We start from the raw sequence: 13,987 nt of genomic DNA, 5'->3' as shown, positions 1-13,987 counted from the left end.
CAAAACATCATCACTTAGTGCAAAAGCCTCAAAAAATTGTTATGTATATTCTAATATCTATAAATAACCAGTACAATATTTACAAGAGACATTCTAATCTAAAGTTTTGTTTATATTTATCACATTCGCACAATTTATTCAGAATGCTTGAGGCCTAATAAAATTAGTAATTTTATTTTCAGAACTGTCCAAGCGGCTTTGGACACTCTACATGACAAAATGAACGAGATAACTCTGCTCAATAAAAAAAACTCAAAGGACGACCGTGATTCCATGTTTGACCAACTACAGAATATCGCTGTCTCGCAAGCTTTCAAGAAGTAATACAAAATATTACCTAAAATTACCTTTCGTTTTAAAGTTCAAGGTTTCCGTTGTGACGTTAATAAATAATTGAAGCCATATTTTAATTCAAACTAAATGAATTAGACAATAAATACAAAAGTACTCGCACTCGGTCGAACGGAAATCTTTCTTTTAAATACAGATATTTTTAATGATCAACTAATTTTAAAGAGACAAGGTTTATTATGCAAAGCACAAAGGATAACATTTTGTTTTTAAGCAATACTTATAAACCTGAAACGGCTATATGAATTTAAAAAACCTTCCGAGAAAAAATATATGCCGCCGGCAGGAATTGAACCCGCAACCTTATGAATGCCGGACTCCTAACAGCGGTATGTATATTTTCTCGGAAGTTTTTTTCACTTTATATCGTTGTTTTCCAATAAGAGGTGATATTTTGATATTCAAAGAAAAATGCCATTTTTTAATATAAATGATCATTTGTTTATTTCATTATAAAGAGAAAGGTATGCCGTTAAGAGTGAAAAATAACATCAGTCAAATGACCACCACGACCACGCCTACAGGACCATATCCTTTTCATGAAATTTTCCATAACCAAATCGCCAAGTGGCTGCCTTATGTCCTCGATAGCCTCACGAATTCCATCTTTGAGGTCTTGAATCGACGCTGAGCTGTTGGCGTAGACCTTTTCATTCACGTGGCTCCAAAGGAAGAAGTCGCAAGGTGTTAAATCACAAGATCTCGGTGGCCAATTGTGATCACCTCTTCGAGAGATTACACGGTCCGGAAACTTTTCCCGTAAAAGATCAACGGTTTCGTTGCTTGTGTGGCACGTAGCGCCGTTTTGTTGAAAGTAAACGTTGTCCAGATCAATACCATCCAATTCCGGCCATAAAAAAATTAATTCCTTAATTAATATTCAAAATAACACTTCTTATTGGAAAACCCTTTAATTATTTCTTTAAAATAATGTGACATCTATTTGAGTTTCACTTACCTACATTTTTGTTAAAGAATTTAAAAATGTAAGTGGAAATTAACCCACTTTAAGACGTCCGATGAGCTAGCTTTCGACTTGGCAGATTTGGTGGCAAATACACACACATACGGACGTCGATGCATTTTTTCAAATTCGTTGCAATTACAGCCATTGTTCTTCTTATCCAATCGGGATTTAGCTCAGTCAAACTTTTTTTTTTAGTTTTAAAAAACATTCAATCGTTTGACCTCAATAAGGATTTTTTTATCGTTTCTCTAGTATTAGTCGTTTTCGGTAGCCAGACGAATGCAAAGTTTTTGAAACGTTTTAAATGCAACATCACCAGTTCTCCAATAGTACATACTGTCCCTGGAATATTCGCATGTGCTCCTAATAATTGTAATGTTGAGTTTTGCAGCCACTTCTGTTATGGAGCCACAAGATAAGAGTTTATAATTCTTGTCCAGAATCATCTAGATAGATTTTACTTTTTTATTGATTATGATGGAGTCCCTTTCAGGATTCATATTTTCCTAATAACTCTATGCACTATCATGCAACCAGGTGAAAGATTTTTCGATAATTTTCGATAATCTCTGAAAATTGGTTGCAATAGTGCTCTCAATAGTAAGACAATCTACATGGTCTATATTTTATGTGAAATTAATTTTTGAGAAACCATTTTTAAGACATAAGTGGTGTGAGGAAGCATTGACGTATATCCAAGTCCTACAGCTGAATGTTCTGAAGGACAAAAGAATTGGAGATAAGGAGGATTGGGATGAAGCAGTGGACTTCTTGGAATCTGCCCTCAAAGCTAAAATCCAAAGTACGGATAAGAAACTTTACAGAATGATGGGGCCATCAGGACTTGAAAGGTGAGGATATATTTATTCTTCTTTAGTCGTTTTTTCATTACTCAGAATTGTGACCCTTACTCCAATTTTGGAAGGAGATTTCTTGCGGTCCTTCCATGGACCCAACCTGACAGAGCTATGGTGCAAGAAGGGCATTGAAGCCAAATCTAGGGTGAGGGGAAATCGCCTGGTAGCCATCTTGTATGACAAACTTTTGAAATGTTTATATGCACACAATTATTATAAAGATAATCTTCAGGCTACCTCTAATACATACTCGAACTGAATCTTTAATATTGTTAATGTGTTTGACGTTTGGCAGACATACGCAAAAACAATGCTCAATCATCTATATATACAAATATACGTAAATACTACACAAAAATATGAAATAATCGCATAACCAAATAACAAAATCTACTCCAAATTCCTATAATGCAAACTTACTTCGGTTAAAGAAATTTTAGGTAACACGCAACATGATTTTATAATATTCTTCCAGAGAGCATAAAAAATGTAATACACAAAAAAAAAAAAAAACATAAAAATTTCGATCAAAATTAAGGATAGGTCTTTTACCGGTGCACTCGCCCAAATTTTTAATTATTAATAGCAAAAACTATTGTAATACATATAATAGTAGGTACGTTCATTCATATACATATGAATTAACTTTTTAAAATGACTGCTTCAATACGGGCTAGCCTGGTGAGGCAGGTTATAAGAAACCTCAAATTAAAACTATACATTCCTATTTGTTACATATTGCCTATTCTTACTCACCTTACCTGATTTGTAAACAAATATACACTGTGCAAACTTAAGGGGTTATACACAGTCAGGAGGCCCAAAAACAGGGTTTTTTTCAAAAAAAAATTCTGAGAAGACTTTTTAATTTATTATAGTAAAAATTCGTAGACATATTGTGGTAACATTTTTTTTTTCAACTTACATCGTGTCGTCTATTCTAGGGCCATATAATACATCATCCGCCCCTTCGGCAGCTTCTAATAACTCGTAGAGTTGATGTTGTCTGCGGACCATTTTTCACTCTCGTGTGCTATCCATGTGCTTTGCGGTCGGAGACGGCCACGCGCTGTTTATCCTCTCTTTCGGCATATTAATGCGCTTTGGACACAAGTAAAACCCCTATTGCATTCATGTAATGATAATGATAATGATATTGTACCTTCATTAAATATGCCAGCAGCATGTATGCTGCCGTTTCACAGTTTTGGAACCGGCTTGAACTATTTTTGGAGTGATTTTCCATATCAGTTGATTGTAGCTCTCGTTCTTGTTTTGGGTGAAACCACCCACACATCTTTCTAATAATTTTTCATTGCTAAGATCTGTATAAATGGGAAGTATAGCCTCAGCAAAATCTTGTGGGAATGACGGATGATCATGCTTGAAAGTGGGTAATTCATTGGCAGCTACTGCCCGTTGCCAACTGCTCCATGACTCCGATCGGGCACTTCTCGTGATGAGGTTTTTGTCCGTTGAGCAATAATGATAATATGTGGCCCAGATAGCATTTTAAATTTTTTCGACGGAATCACAATTTCTCTTAATTGTTAAGCCATTATTAAATGTCTACTTGACGATAATTTTACCGCTAAGTTTGCCTTTTCCACCAAAACTTTTTTTTTTTAATTTTTATTATTAACTGTTTCCACATTTTTATTCACACAATCTCTGTGTCTCGTGCCCATTCTTTTCTGTACGTGTCCAATACATTCTTTCTTCATAACTTCTTGATCGCCGTAAGGTGCAACTTTTAAAACCCCCGAATACGTTTTGGAGTCACTGTCTCCGCTCTGACACGTTTTTACAAATATGCGTTTAACTCCAAAAATAATGGCCGGATTGACTTGAAATTTTCTGCGTGTGTACTTAAACAAATTTTCATTACGAAAATGAAATAAAAAAAAACTTTTTTTTAATTGTAACTGTATATAACCCCTTAAGCCTCCGCTTTCCGAATTTCTACCGATATATTACTTTAAAATATCACTTTAAGTTTTCAAGTTCCTTAAAAAATACATGTTATTTTTTAAGACAATGTCAATTATTATTAATTATATGAAATTGCCTCGATAAAAAAAATATGCTCCGAACATTATTTAAAACAAATTTTATTCGTTTTTTATAGGAATTAAAAAATAACACTTTTTCTTGAAAGGGAACTTCAGCATTTATTTGTCTATTTTAAAAGAGTCGTGTTTTATAAAATATTTTCGCTGAATTATTATCGTTTTAATATTAGCGCGCTCCCTTTAACATTCGTGTATATAAACACGATCTCGCTTTCAAACCATCTTCGTCTTCTTTTTGACAGCCTACTACAGAGCCTTAAAAAAATTAAATACGTTTTGTCATTTTCCTTTCATCTCCCTCACCCCACGGTTTCAATTATTCTCGAAAAGCACTGTCCAGGGTTTTTTGGGTTCATGTTCATGGGTCCTGCGCTGCATGAAGAACCAATGGCAGCGGTATTCCAGATGTAATTGATATTTGATCATTTCAAAGTTTTCTTTTCTTCTTTCTTCCTCTTTGCCAGCGATGGACAGTAAAATAAATACAAGCTCTCGACTAACTAACTAAGCATCAAGCCGTTTCTATAAAGTGTTGTTACGGTTTTCAATATATCATCTTCGTCACATGCTACTCGAGATGATTTTGTTAACTTTTGACAGGCCAAGATGCCAAATAAAACGTCTGTAACCAAGTGGGTCTTCCGATGACCCCATGATTTTCTTATGTCTTATGTTTTCTTTTCTTATGGGTTTTTAAACTATAGAAATCCCAATTATTCAGTCAATTTTTAATGGTAACTTACGTATTTGTGCAGGTATACGTAAAATACTAAAATGATATGTCAAGTATTTAAGCTAATATAAAGAGCATAGTAAATTTGGGTACTGCCTATTCCCCCACTTGGCTGCGGGATAGTTATTTAAAGTCAACTATTATTCCGCTATCCCAATTCATTGACGGCCGGCATAGTCCAGTGGTAACGCATTGGACTGCCATTCCGAAGGTCGCGGGTTCGAACCCGGCGTGCGCAAATAAATTTTATTTGATTAATTTGTGTTATTTCACAATTAATTAATTAAAATAATATATAGTATATTTGCGGCACGTTCCAGAGTGGAAGATACTACCAGTATCGCCCTGGTGTAAGACCACCATTCAGAATTGAAACGTTGCTCCAAATGGCTTTAGCCGTGTTTAGTGACTAGATCTGAATAGCCAGGTACTTCCCCACCTTCCTCTTTCCCTTCCCCACTTACCTTCAGCCTCACAACATCCCCCAATTGGAGATGCCATAGTCTCACTGGCTCCAGACGGGAGCAGTTGGGACTCTTGTGAGGTATTCACTATAAAAAAAAAAAAAAAAATTCATAGTGTAAATAATTAACAAAAATATTTATCTTTTTGATACTGATAATTCATTAATCAGACATTACAGTTAGTTACTAATAATTTTGTTTTTTCAGTTGGATTTACTGGGAAAGGGCAAATGCAGAGCAACTGAAGCGCAGATCGGTAAGGAAGGAATTGGAAATTGTTCTCAAAGGAAAAAAGGAAAGGTTTAATTCCAATTTAACTGCCGAAGACATGGTGGTGGTAAAAAAAAATTTAGAGAATAAGGGGGTGTTGGTGGATGAGAGCTTTATCAGAGAAACTTGGACACCAGTTCATAAAAGGTAAAAATCTAATCTTTACATGCTAGTATTTAAGTAATATCTCAAAAAAGTGTACAATAACTATAAAGCTTTGTTGAGGCCACGTAAACATATTTCGTAAAGCTTTTAATTTTCGACATTGAAACCATTTGCAATAAAAACATCTCTACTGATTTCTATTATAAAATTTGCAATTAATGTAAAACCAGCGTAGTTGTTGCAATCAAGGGAAACTTCAAAGTGTGTTCGTTAGATTTTCATTGCAGAATGTCCAGTAAAAAATGGTAGGTAGATGTACGTAGTAAGATTTTTCTGATGGCAATATTATGTGAACATGGAATTCAACCTTACCTTTCAATGTATGGACGATTGCTTAACTTTTTTTAGGCATATTTTGAAAGAGTCGTTGAATAAAGCGGTCGCTTGCAGGAAGGATTATTACATTTATAGTCATCAAGAACAAGAGGAAGACATCACTCAAACGAATTACGTAAGTTTTTTTCATTTGAAACCTTATTTTTAAAAATTTATTCCAGCCCAATTGCGTAATGTGTGCAAATCAAATGTTGAAATCCTAATTAACTTATTTCTAGTTTTGAAAACAATATAAAATCAACATGTCTGATCTTGGTGAAATGCAATAATTTTTGAGTGCTTCAAAAAGGATGAGAGCTACAGTAGACTTTAGAAAGCTTCGTCAATGCGATGTTATAGCGCGGGAGCGAAACATATTAACCCCTAGGATAATTTGTTCGGTTTTTAACCACAGCTCTAATGGTCTCATAGAAGTCTTGTCTCCCTTGCTGTTATGGCTAGAAATATGATCTAAATGGTGTTAAATAAGAACATACATATTTGGAATTTAATCAAAGAATAATTAAAACGTACACCATAATGAAACCAAAGGTTTCGAACGCAATTTGAGAAAAAAAAAACTTTGTGAATTTGTAAGTATGTTATTTTATTATATCTGACTCACAGACCGCAGGTGTGCATTTTTAACGCACAGGGGTCACATTAATAAAGTGCCTACATAAAAAATACAAGATTAATTTAGATGCGCTCTTTTTTAAGCTGCACGATTTCAGAAAACAAAATGTATTTTTAAAATTGTACAAAAAATAGGTATGTCTATATAACGTGTGCGTTTGCACTAACCTCCACATAACCTGGAATAAAAATTCTTATTATTATTATTAAAAATATTTTTCTATTCTGATTTATTCAAATACTTCAGTATTTTGGGAATTCGTTGTATATACATATAAATGGCAATGTCAAGCCATATAAAAAAAAACTTTTTTTCAGTTGACTTTTTGGCAAGCAGTAACAATACATTATATAACTAGTGCTATTGCCGATGAGTTTGCGTTAAATTGGTAGAATAATAGAATACAATTAAGACAAAAACTTTAAAGGCCATCGCATTTCAATTCAATTCAATTCAGTTTATTCATGTTAAAAAATTAAAAATTTGTTAATTTTAATGCGTTATTAAAATAAATTTGGGAGTAAATATTCTGACATTAATATAAACATTGGGTATATCAACTATACTAGTAATAAGAGAGCTTTGCCTTTTAAAGGTAGCTTCATTGATGCTAAAAATATCCGATATCCGAATTGATTCTGTTCAAAAACAAGATTGCTCTTCCCACAGGCATGACAATTGGCAAGTTAGTCCTGCAGGCTGGGAGATAGTCAAATGTTGTTGGTGATGGAGATAACCATCGGGGACTTAGAAATGAATGTATCGCATATGGTGTCAAGGTGGGTCTGCGATTCGGATACCAACTACCCGCTCAGATGTTAAAATCAAGGTGCACGAGTGGTGTTGGAATTAGTTGACAAGACGAACAGTATACTGCGATAGCTTTCACTTTGTCACTCGACTTGGCCAGAGTTCTGGTGGAGAAAGACTAACCATTGTTGGTACTGTAAGCGCAAACAGGGTGTGTGTCTCGTTACGTACACATATTCAAAATATGTATTGACGTATTCATACACACTATTTGAAAAACTGCCTTTATATAAAACTAGTTTGATAGCTCGCACCTCTTATATGGCCTGGCCAGGCCACATTGCCAATCCAAAGGGGTAAAAGTACGTTGCCCATCGGATGGTTAACGGTGGATTTTAGAATTTCTTTTTTTTTTCGTCTCTGTTTTTTCTCGTGTTTTCTATTGAAAAGTAAAGTAAAGTTTTATATGTGTTTTTATATAATTAATGCTTTTTTTAAAACACAAAGTAAAGTAGTTTTTCCCAGTCCTCCTCTTTAGGTATTCCTTTTCCGAGCGGACTATATGTTTTTGTATGGGTGTTGATTTCCTCATATTTTTATATGTTGATAAAATATATTAAGGGAGTGATGTAAGGGTACGTATACATTTGGGAATCGAACCACAAATTACGGGAAAGGAACGAATCAACTGCAAGCGGCGTTTCGCGCCGTTTGCGGTTGCTTCGCTTCTTTTCAATAAGTTGAGGTTCAGTTCGGCATTTCGGCTCGCGGATGTATACACAACATAGAGTGAACCTTTATTTGCTGTAAATAACGAGATTATAAATTGTTTTTACTGTATTTTTTTAGAATGAATGCTGTGATGTTGTCATGTTCTATAGATTGAATAGAATGATGCAAGTATCAACTACCCAACTGCGCTTGAACATCATCCACAATGAAGGTACCTTTCCTGCTATATTTTCCATTATTAATTATTTACGCTCAACGCTTCCATCGTGATATAAATTATTGAAATAATATCAATAATACTAAATTTATTTGAATATCTTTAATTAGTATTTAATTCACTAGAATATCTTTAATTCGTATTACATTTATTTAAATAACTTTAGTCCATATTCAATTTATTCAAATAACATTATTTTTCATTAAATTTTACTTTATTGAGACTGTGACATCCCCGAATGGTTTATGTTGTGAGGCTAAAAGTAGTGGGAAGTGAAAGAAAATATAAAATAGAAAGGTGGGGAAGTATCTGGCAATTCAGATCTGATCAACAAATACGGCTAAAGTCATTTCATGCAACGTTTCAAAAGAGAATTGTGGTCTTACACTAGGGCGATAATGGGAGTATCTCCCACTCTGGAACGTGCTACAAGTCTATTTATTATTTTAAATGAATAAATTGTTAAATAACACAAATACATCAAAAAAATTTACTTGCGCACGCCGGGATTTGAACTCGCGACCTTCGGATTGCTAGTCGAGAGCCTTACCCCTCGACAACGGAGGCCGTCGTTTATATGGTTTCATGATAACTCAACACAGTGACAGTTCAAAACACCTTTAAAAGGTGATATAAAGTCATTAGAAACGATGAAAAAAAACCTAACCTAACCTAACCTAACCTACTTAACCCAGTTAATAAAGTTTTTGTTTCATCACTTTCCATGACTTATATAACTTTTTAAAGATGTGATGAATTATCATTGTGATGATTTATCCGGTCACCCGTTTATATTTATCGTATGTATCCTGATATAAATCAATGTAATATTAAATAATTGAAGAAGATAATATTAATAAATCTAAGCGAAAAATGATACAGAACAAGATACAGAAAATAAAAAAGGTGAAGATCGAACCCAAAACGACTGTCTGACCGGGATAGTATTTAAAAATTTCTTATTGTATATATTGAGCTTTTTGGAAATTTCTGAGTTCGATCAAGTCTGAAGTCCTGGGTTCTATCCCTAGTTGCGATAGTAGTATTTTTATTTTTATTTTCTGTGACTTGCTACGTTTCATGTTTCGTTTATATTAATTATTATTATCGTTTACTTCAATGATTGAATATTAATGCTTAGACTATATGAAGAAACCAAAAAACACACATAAAAAAAAATCTTGCTTGTCGGGCAGACTCTATGTAGGTTACGATACCCAACCCTCTTAAAACACTTAAATTTTCGTCAAACACATTTTATAATTTTTTCGAAATCACTAGCATATTCTAATTAGTTTTCCGTGACAGGCATCCATGCGGCGAATGTTGATGCCAACACATACTCTATGCTTGCAAATTGCGTTTTAAATATTTTGAAAAGCAAATTCGAGTAATATTAAAAAATAAAGTTTTTAAATAATGCACCGTAAATTAAAAAAAAAAACAAAAAAGCGTTTAGAATGATCGAAACGATCGTTTCCAGTTATTATCTGCTAAATTACTATTTGCTAAAAACATCAATAACTATACTAATATAATAATGTATCAAAGGAAGGTAGTTTCTTTTCAATTTGGGAGGCAGGAATGGCTACCGCCGCTCCAGGAACCATTTATTGGGTAATTAACACCTCTGCCATAGGTCGCCATAAGTCATTTGCTACGTTTGATGATTCAGCAGGGGTGTCTGAGTTCATGGGTAAGGTGTGTACAGGATGCACCTGCCCGCCATCTTCATACCGTGCCGGATTGGCTGGTTTGGGGAGACATTTGACCTCTCCGACTTTGGTCTCTCTTAACCCATTGCCTCTCCTGGACACACTTAACCCCTGTTCCTACCCATCCCCCATACCATTTATTTTTCTAGAACTTTCTCTTCTTCCTTTCTCTAAAAATTCCCTCCACATGTCATCCCCAAAGACGACATAGACCCTCAGAGACATTCATAATTTTTCTCAGGGCCTCCTGTGTATGGTTGATGTAAAAAAGGTATTGTTTCTCATCATATATTCCAAGCATATCGCTCTCGTAAATGTGCACATTTGCACCAATACACAAATTCACTTGTAATATTATTTTTTCTAGCGCAACAGTTCTTTTTCCAAGTCCGCGTGGCACTGGACGAACTATTTGAGGATAAAGACAGGAAGGATGAAATAATTACCGGACGCAGAGTGGAACTTGGTGAAGCCATTAGTAAGGAATTAAAATTTTACATATCTTAGTTTAAGAATGAAATATAGTGTATTTTATCAACACCAGTATTCTCTTCATTCAAAGAGTCAACTTAAGAATTATACAATTATATTATGAGGGAGTCGGTAGCTCTTTAGGTAGGACGCACAACTTGCAGTCAGTTTGATTCTTGAAGCTAATACCGACAAACTCTCTTTTTAGAACAAGTTAAGTTTAGTGAGATTATCTGTGTATAAAATTTAGTTTGTACCTACACAACAATTCCATGATGCTTGATCCCCAACACTTGGTCCCCCGACACTTGGCCCCCCGATAGTTGTTCCCCCGGATAGCTATTTGATACTTCGGACACTTAATACCCCGAAGTATTACGTCTGCTATACATCATTATTCGTAAACTAAGTATACAGAGAGGATATATGGCCGTATATCGAAATCCGATAGATTTTTATCCACAGACGTCTCTTATGAAAATTCGTTTTTCAAATATTCTTGCTATTGTTCGGGGGGTCAATTCGGATGATCAAGAGTCGGGTCACCCCACAAAACTTACATATTATACCTATAGTCATTTTTTAAAATAACAGCGATTAAATTTTATTGACAAGTGATGCTATTTATATTTAAAGTTCAAGATTATGTATGTAGTTATATTATATGCTTGTAAGTTGACTCCACTGCAATTTCTAGTCGCGTGATAAAAATAGAACTAATTATATAAAATTCAGGTACCCACAAGCGACTAAACAACTTGCTGTAGATTTTTGGTCGCTGCGATTAATCGCACGATTAGAAATCGCAGTGGGGTCCAGACCTCATATTTCCCAATTACTTACTTTTTATCACTTTAATTATGACAATTTCCGAATATTTTTTGTGAGAGATTCTAATTTTTTATACGTTTTGGTTTTTCAGAGAAAATCAAGAGAATTCAATCGAAGTTAGATGCTTTTATAAAGATGCTCAAGAAGGAAGAGGATATAAACAAATAAGCCTTTAATTGAACATACATAATTTTTTCAAATAATTATTACTATTACAGTATAATACGTAAATACGTTATTGCGAAAATTGTTTCTAAGAAAAGAAAAAAAAAAGTGACTCTTTTTCGTGAAAAATATCTTAAACAACCATTTTTTGTATGTTTTTTATTTGTTGATTAAGTAAAATAAAACCATATTGGATGAATTTTAATATGTGACTTTGTTATTAAAATTATTAGGTTGTTGTATAATATTTAGAAATTTGGAGAAGGTACTTACATGTCTAACAGAACATTTAAAAATTATCAAATTTCAAAGTTGATTTTCATGTTCTGTGAAGGTTCTATTCAAGTTCTATTATAATATCATTACTGGCCAGTTGCTTCACAAAACTTAAATAAAACCATCACAGAACCTTAAAATCAACTTTGTAATTTTGTCAGTTGTTAAAATTCTGCGAAACAACCCGTCCTTAGTGTGATCAAAATTGTTAAAAATATCAAAAACTTCTCATTCTGTTCCAATCCTTTTTATAAGTAGTCACACAGAAATTTCTCGCCATGAGCATTATAAATGGACCGTAACATTTTCACCGCCACTGAGGAACTGCTGAAAACTACTAAATCCTGTAGATTTTTTTTGGTTTTACGTCATATCATGCTGCGTCCACATTTTTATAATCTACATAATATAGTAAAATGCTGAAAACGCCCCAACGCAGGAACATAAAACTTGACATAAATATTTTTAGAGTAGCTACTCGTCTATCTGCGAGTGGTACAGGTTGTGAGAGGTTCCTCCCAGCTAGACGGCCGTCGGCGTCGCGATGCTTTTAATAAAATCTTGGCAGGCGTTGTTTTTCGCCTGCTGGTACTAAAATGTGGAATTTACTCAAAAACTGTTTTATTACGGCACTTAGTACTAAACAGGAAAGATTTTGCCCGCCCGTGTTGTCGGGGATGTTCGGATTAGAATGGAGGCCATCTCAATCACCAAACAAAATAGTGAAGAAAAATAAATCTTAGATCTTATCTAATTTTCAATTATTATGTTTAGATGAAGATACTTACATATATCGATCGTGCATATCAAAAATTCTAATTTAAGTTGTGTATCTGTTCTGTGTAATAATGAACACCACATACCACATCGAAAACCTTTCAATAAGGGTAAGAAAATTAATACTCATATTCTTTGCATTACGAAATATAATTCAACAACAATGACCTAAGAAAAATATATTTTGGATTGTGCAACTCCATCTTAACGTATGGTTGCATTGGTTGGGGAGCGTCAGGTAGAACAATTTTAGATCCGCTTGTGAAGGCCCAGAAATCCGTTATTAGAGTCATTTTGCGTAAACACTACAGGTACTCTAGCGATCGGTTCTACATAAAATGTAATGTCAAAATTACATAAAAAAGGTTATTTTTCAGGTACAAAAAAAACTAGAAAATCTTGATAAAATTGATAACAAATATATAACAAGAAGTCATACCTGAAAGGATCTCGTGGTCCCGGGGAGCAATACGGCATAGTATAAAAAGTCGTATACATATCTGGGACCGAAATCATATAATAAAATCCATAAAAAATTAAATATTAAGACATGCAAAATGTCCTTCATCGGTTCAAAAATAACTAAATGGTTTATTGGCTTGGGGAGGGTGGAGTCTGAAAAACTATAATTACACTTAAAATTTTACATGGTTACCTATTTAATGTCTTATATTCAATTTCAATATTCAATTTTGATAAAAAAAAAAACAACACCATAATTTTACAGAATAATTTTTTAGCAATTTTAACACCATTTCGTTCCTTAGAACGGGCAATCTAGGAACTAGGAACTAATATCGACAATTCATAATAACACATGTACTTATTTTTTATTTACTTACACAGTTATTGCAATATTATTATTTTGTCATTTTTGCGATAAACATCATGTATATAATTACGTCGTTAAGATTCTGAATCTCCTTTATGGTATTTTCTCGTCTTAAGCCGCAGATTGCATGTGGAAATGGTTGGATACGGTGATAGATAGTTTTAAAGTTTTATTTATTTTCAACACTGAAAAGTGTGTCGAAATATAAAAAAGGTTTAGAGGACATAACGAAGGTAAGGAAAATAATTCAAGAGCCATAGTTATATTAGATTGAAAACAGCAATCGTCATAAAAGTAAGCAGATTTTCAACAAAAAATTGAAACTGTAAATATAAAGTGATGCTTTTTTTCATAGGGAAACTGTATCGGGATACATGTGAAAAATCTTTG

At 33.8% G+C, this 13,987-nt stretch overlaps 1 protein-coding gene and 1 pseudogene across 1 annotated transcript; one reads left to right on the top strand and one right to left on the bottom strand.

Moving 5' to 3' along the window:
* The first annotated feature begins 219 nt into the window (after positions 1–219).
* On the top strand, positions 220–6,615 carry LOC149413627 (dynamin-like GTPase OPA1, mitochondrial). The gene is made up of 5 exons (XM_089644441.1): positions 220–320; positions 1,981–2,169; positions 5,652–5,861; positions 6,228–6,330; positions 6,610–6,615. The coding sequence occupies exons 1-5, from the start codon at positions 220–222 to the stop codon at positions 6,613–6,615; spliced, it is 609 nt and encodes a 202-aa protein (XP_089500567.1).
* LOC149413628 (uncharacterized) lies at positions 3,097–4,673 on the bottom strand (annotated as a pseudogene).
* Positions 6,616–13,987: the final 7,372 nt, after the last annotated feature.

The sequence above is a fragment of the Hesperophylax consimilis genome, chromosome 21 (genome assembly GCF_061612785.1).
Source record: "Hesperophylax consimilis isolate HC1 chromosome 21, BYU_Hcon_1.0, whole genome shotgun sequence".
Taxonomy (NCBI): domain Eukaryota; kingdom Metazoa; phylum Arthropoda; class Insecta; order Trichoptera; family Limnephilidae; genus Hesperophylax; species Hesperophylax consimilis.
Note: the sequence above shows the minus strand (reverse complement) of the source record. Positions and strands in the feature narration are given on the sequence as shown.

What these genes read in the sequence shown, in the direction of transcription:
- LOC149413627 (XM_089644441.1), top strand. Translation starts at nt 220, where the DNA reads ATGAACGAGATAACTCTGCTCAATAAAAAAAACTCAAAGGACGACCGT. An exon ending in GGGCCATCAGGACTTGAAAG is followed by an intron (nt 2,170 to 5,651) that starts GTGAGGATATAT and finishes TTGTTTTTTCAG; the next exon opens with TTGGATTTACTGGGAAAGGG. An exon ending in TGGACACCAGTTCATAAAAG is followed by an intron (nt 5,862 to 6,227) that starts GTAAAAATCTAA and finishes AACTTTTTTTAG; the next exon opens with GCATATTTTGAAAGAGTCGT.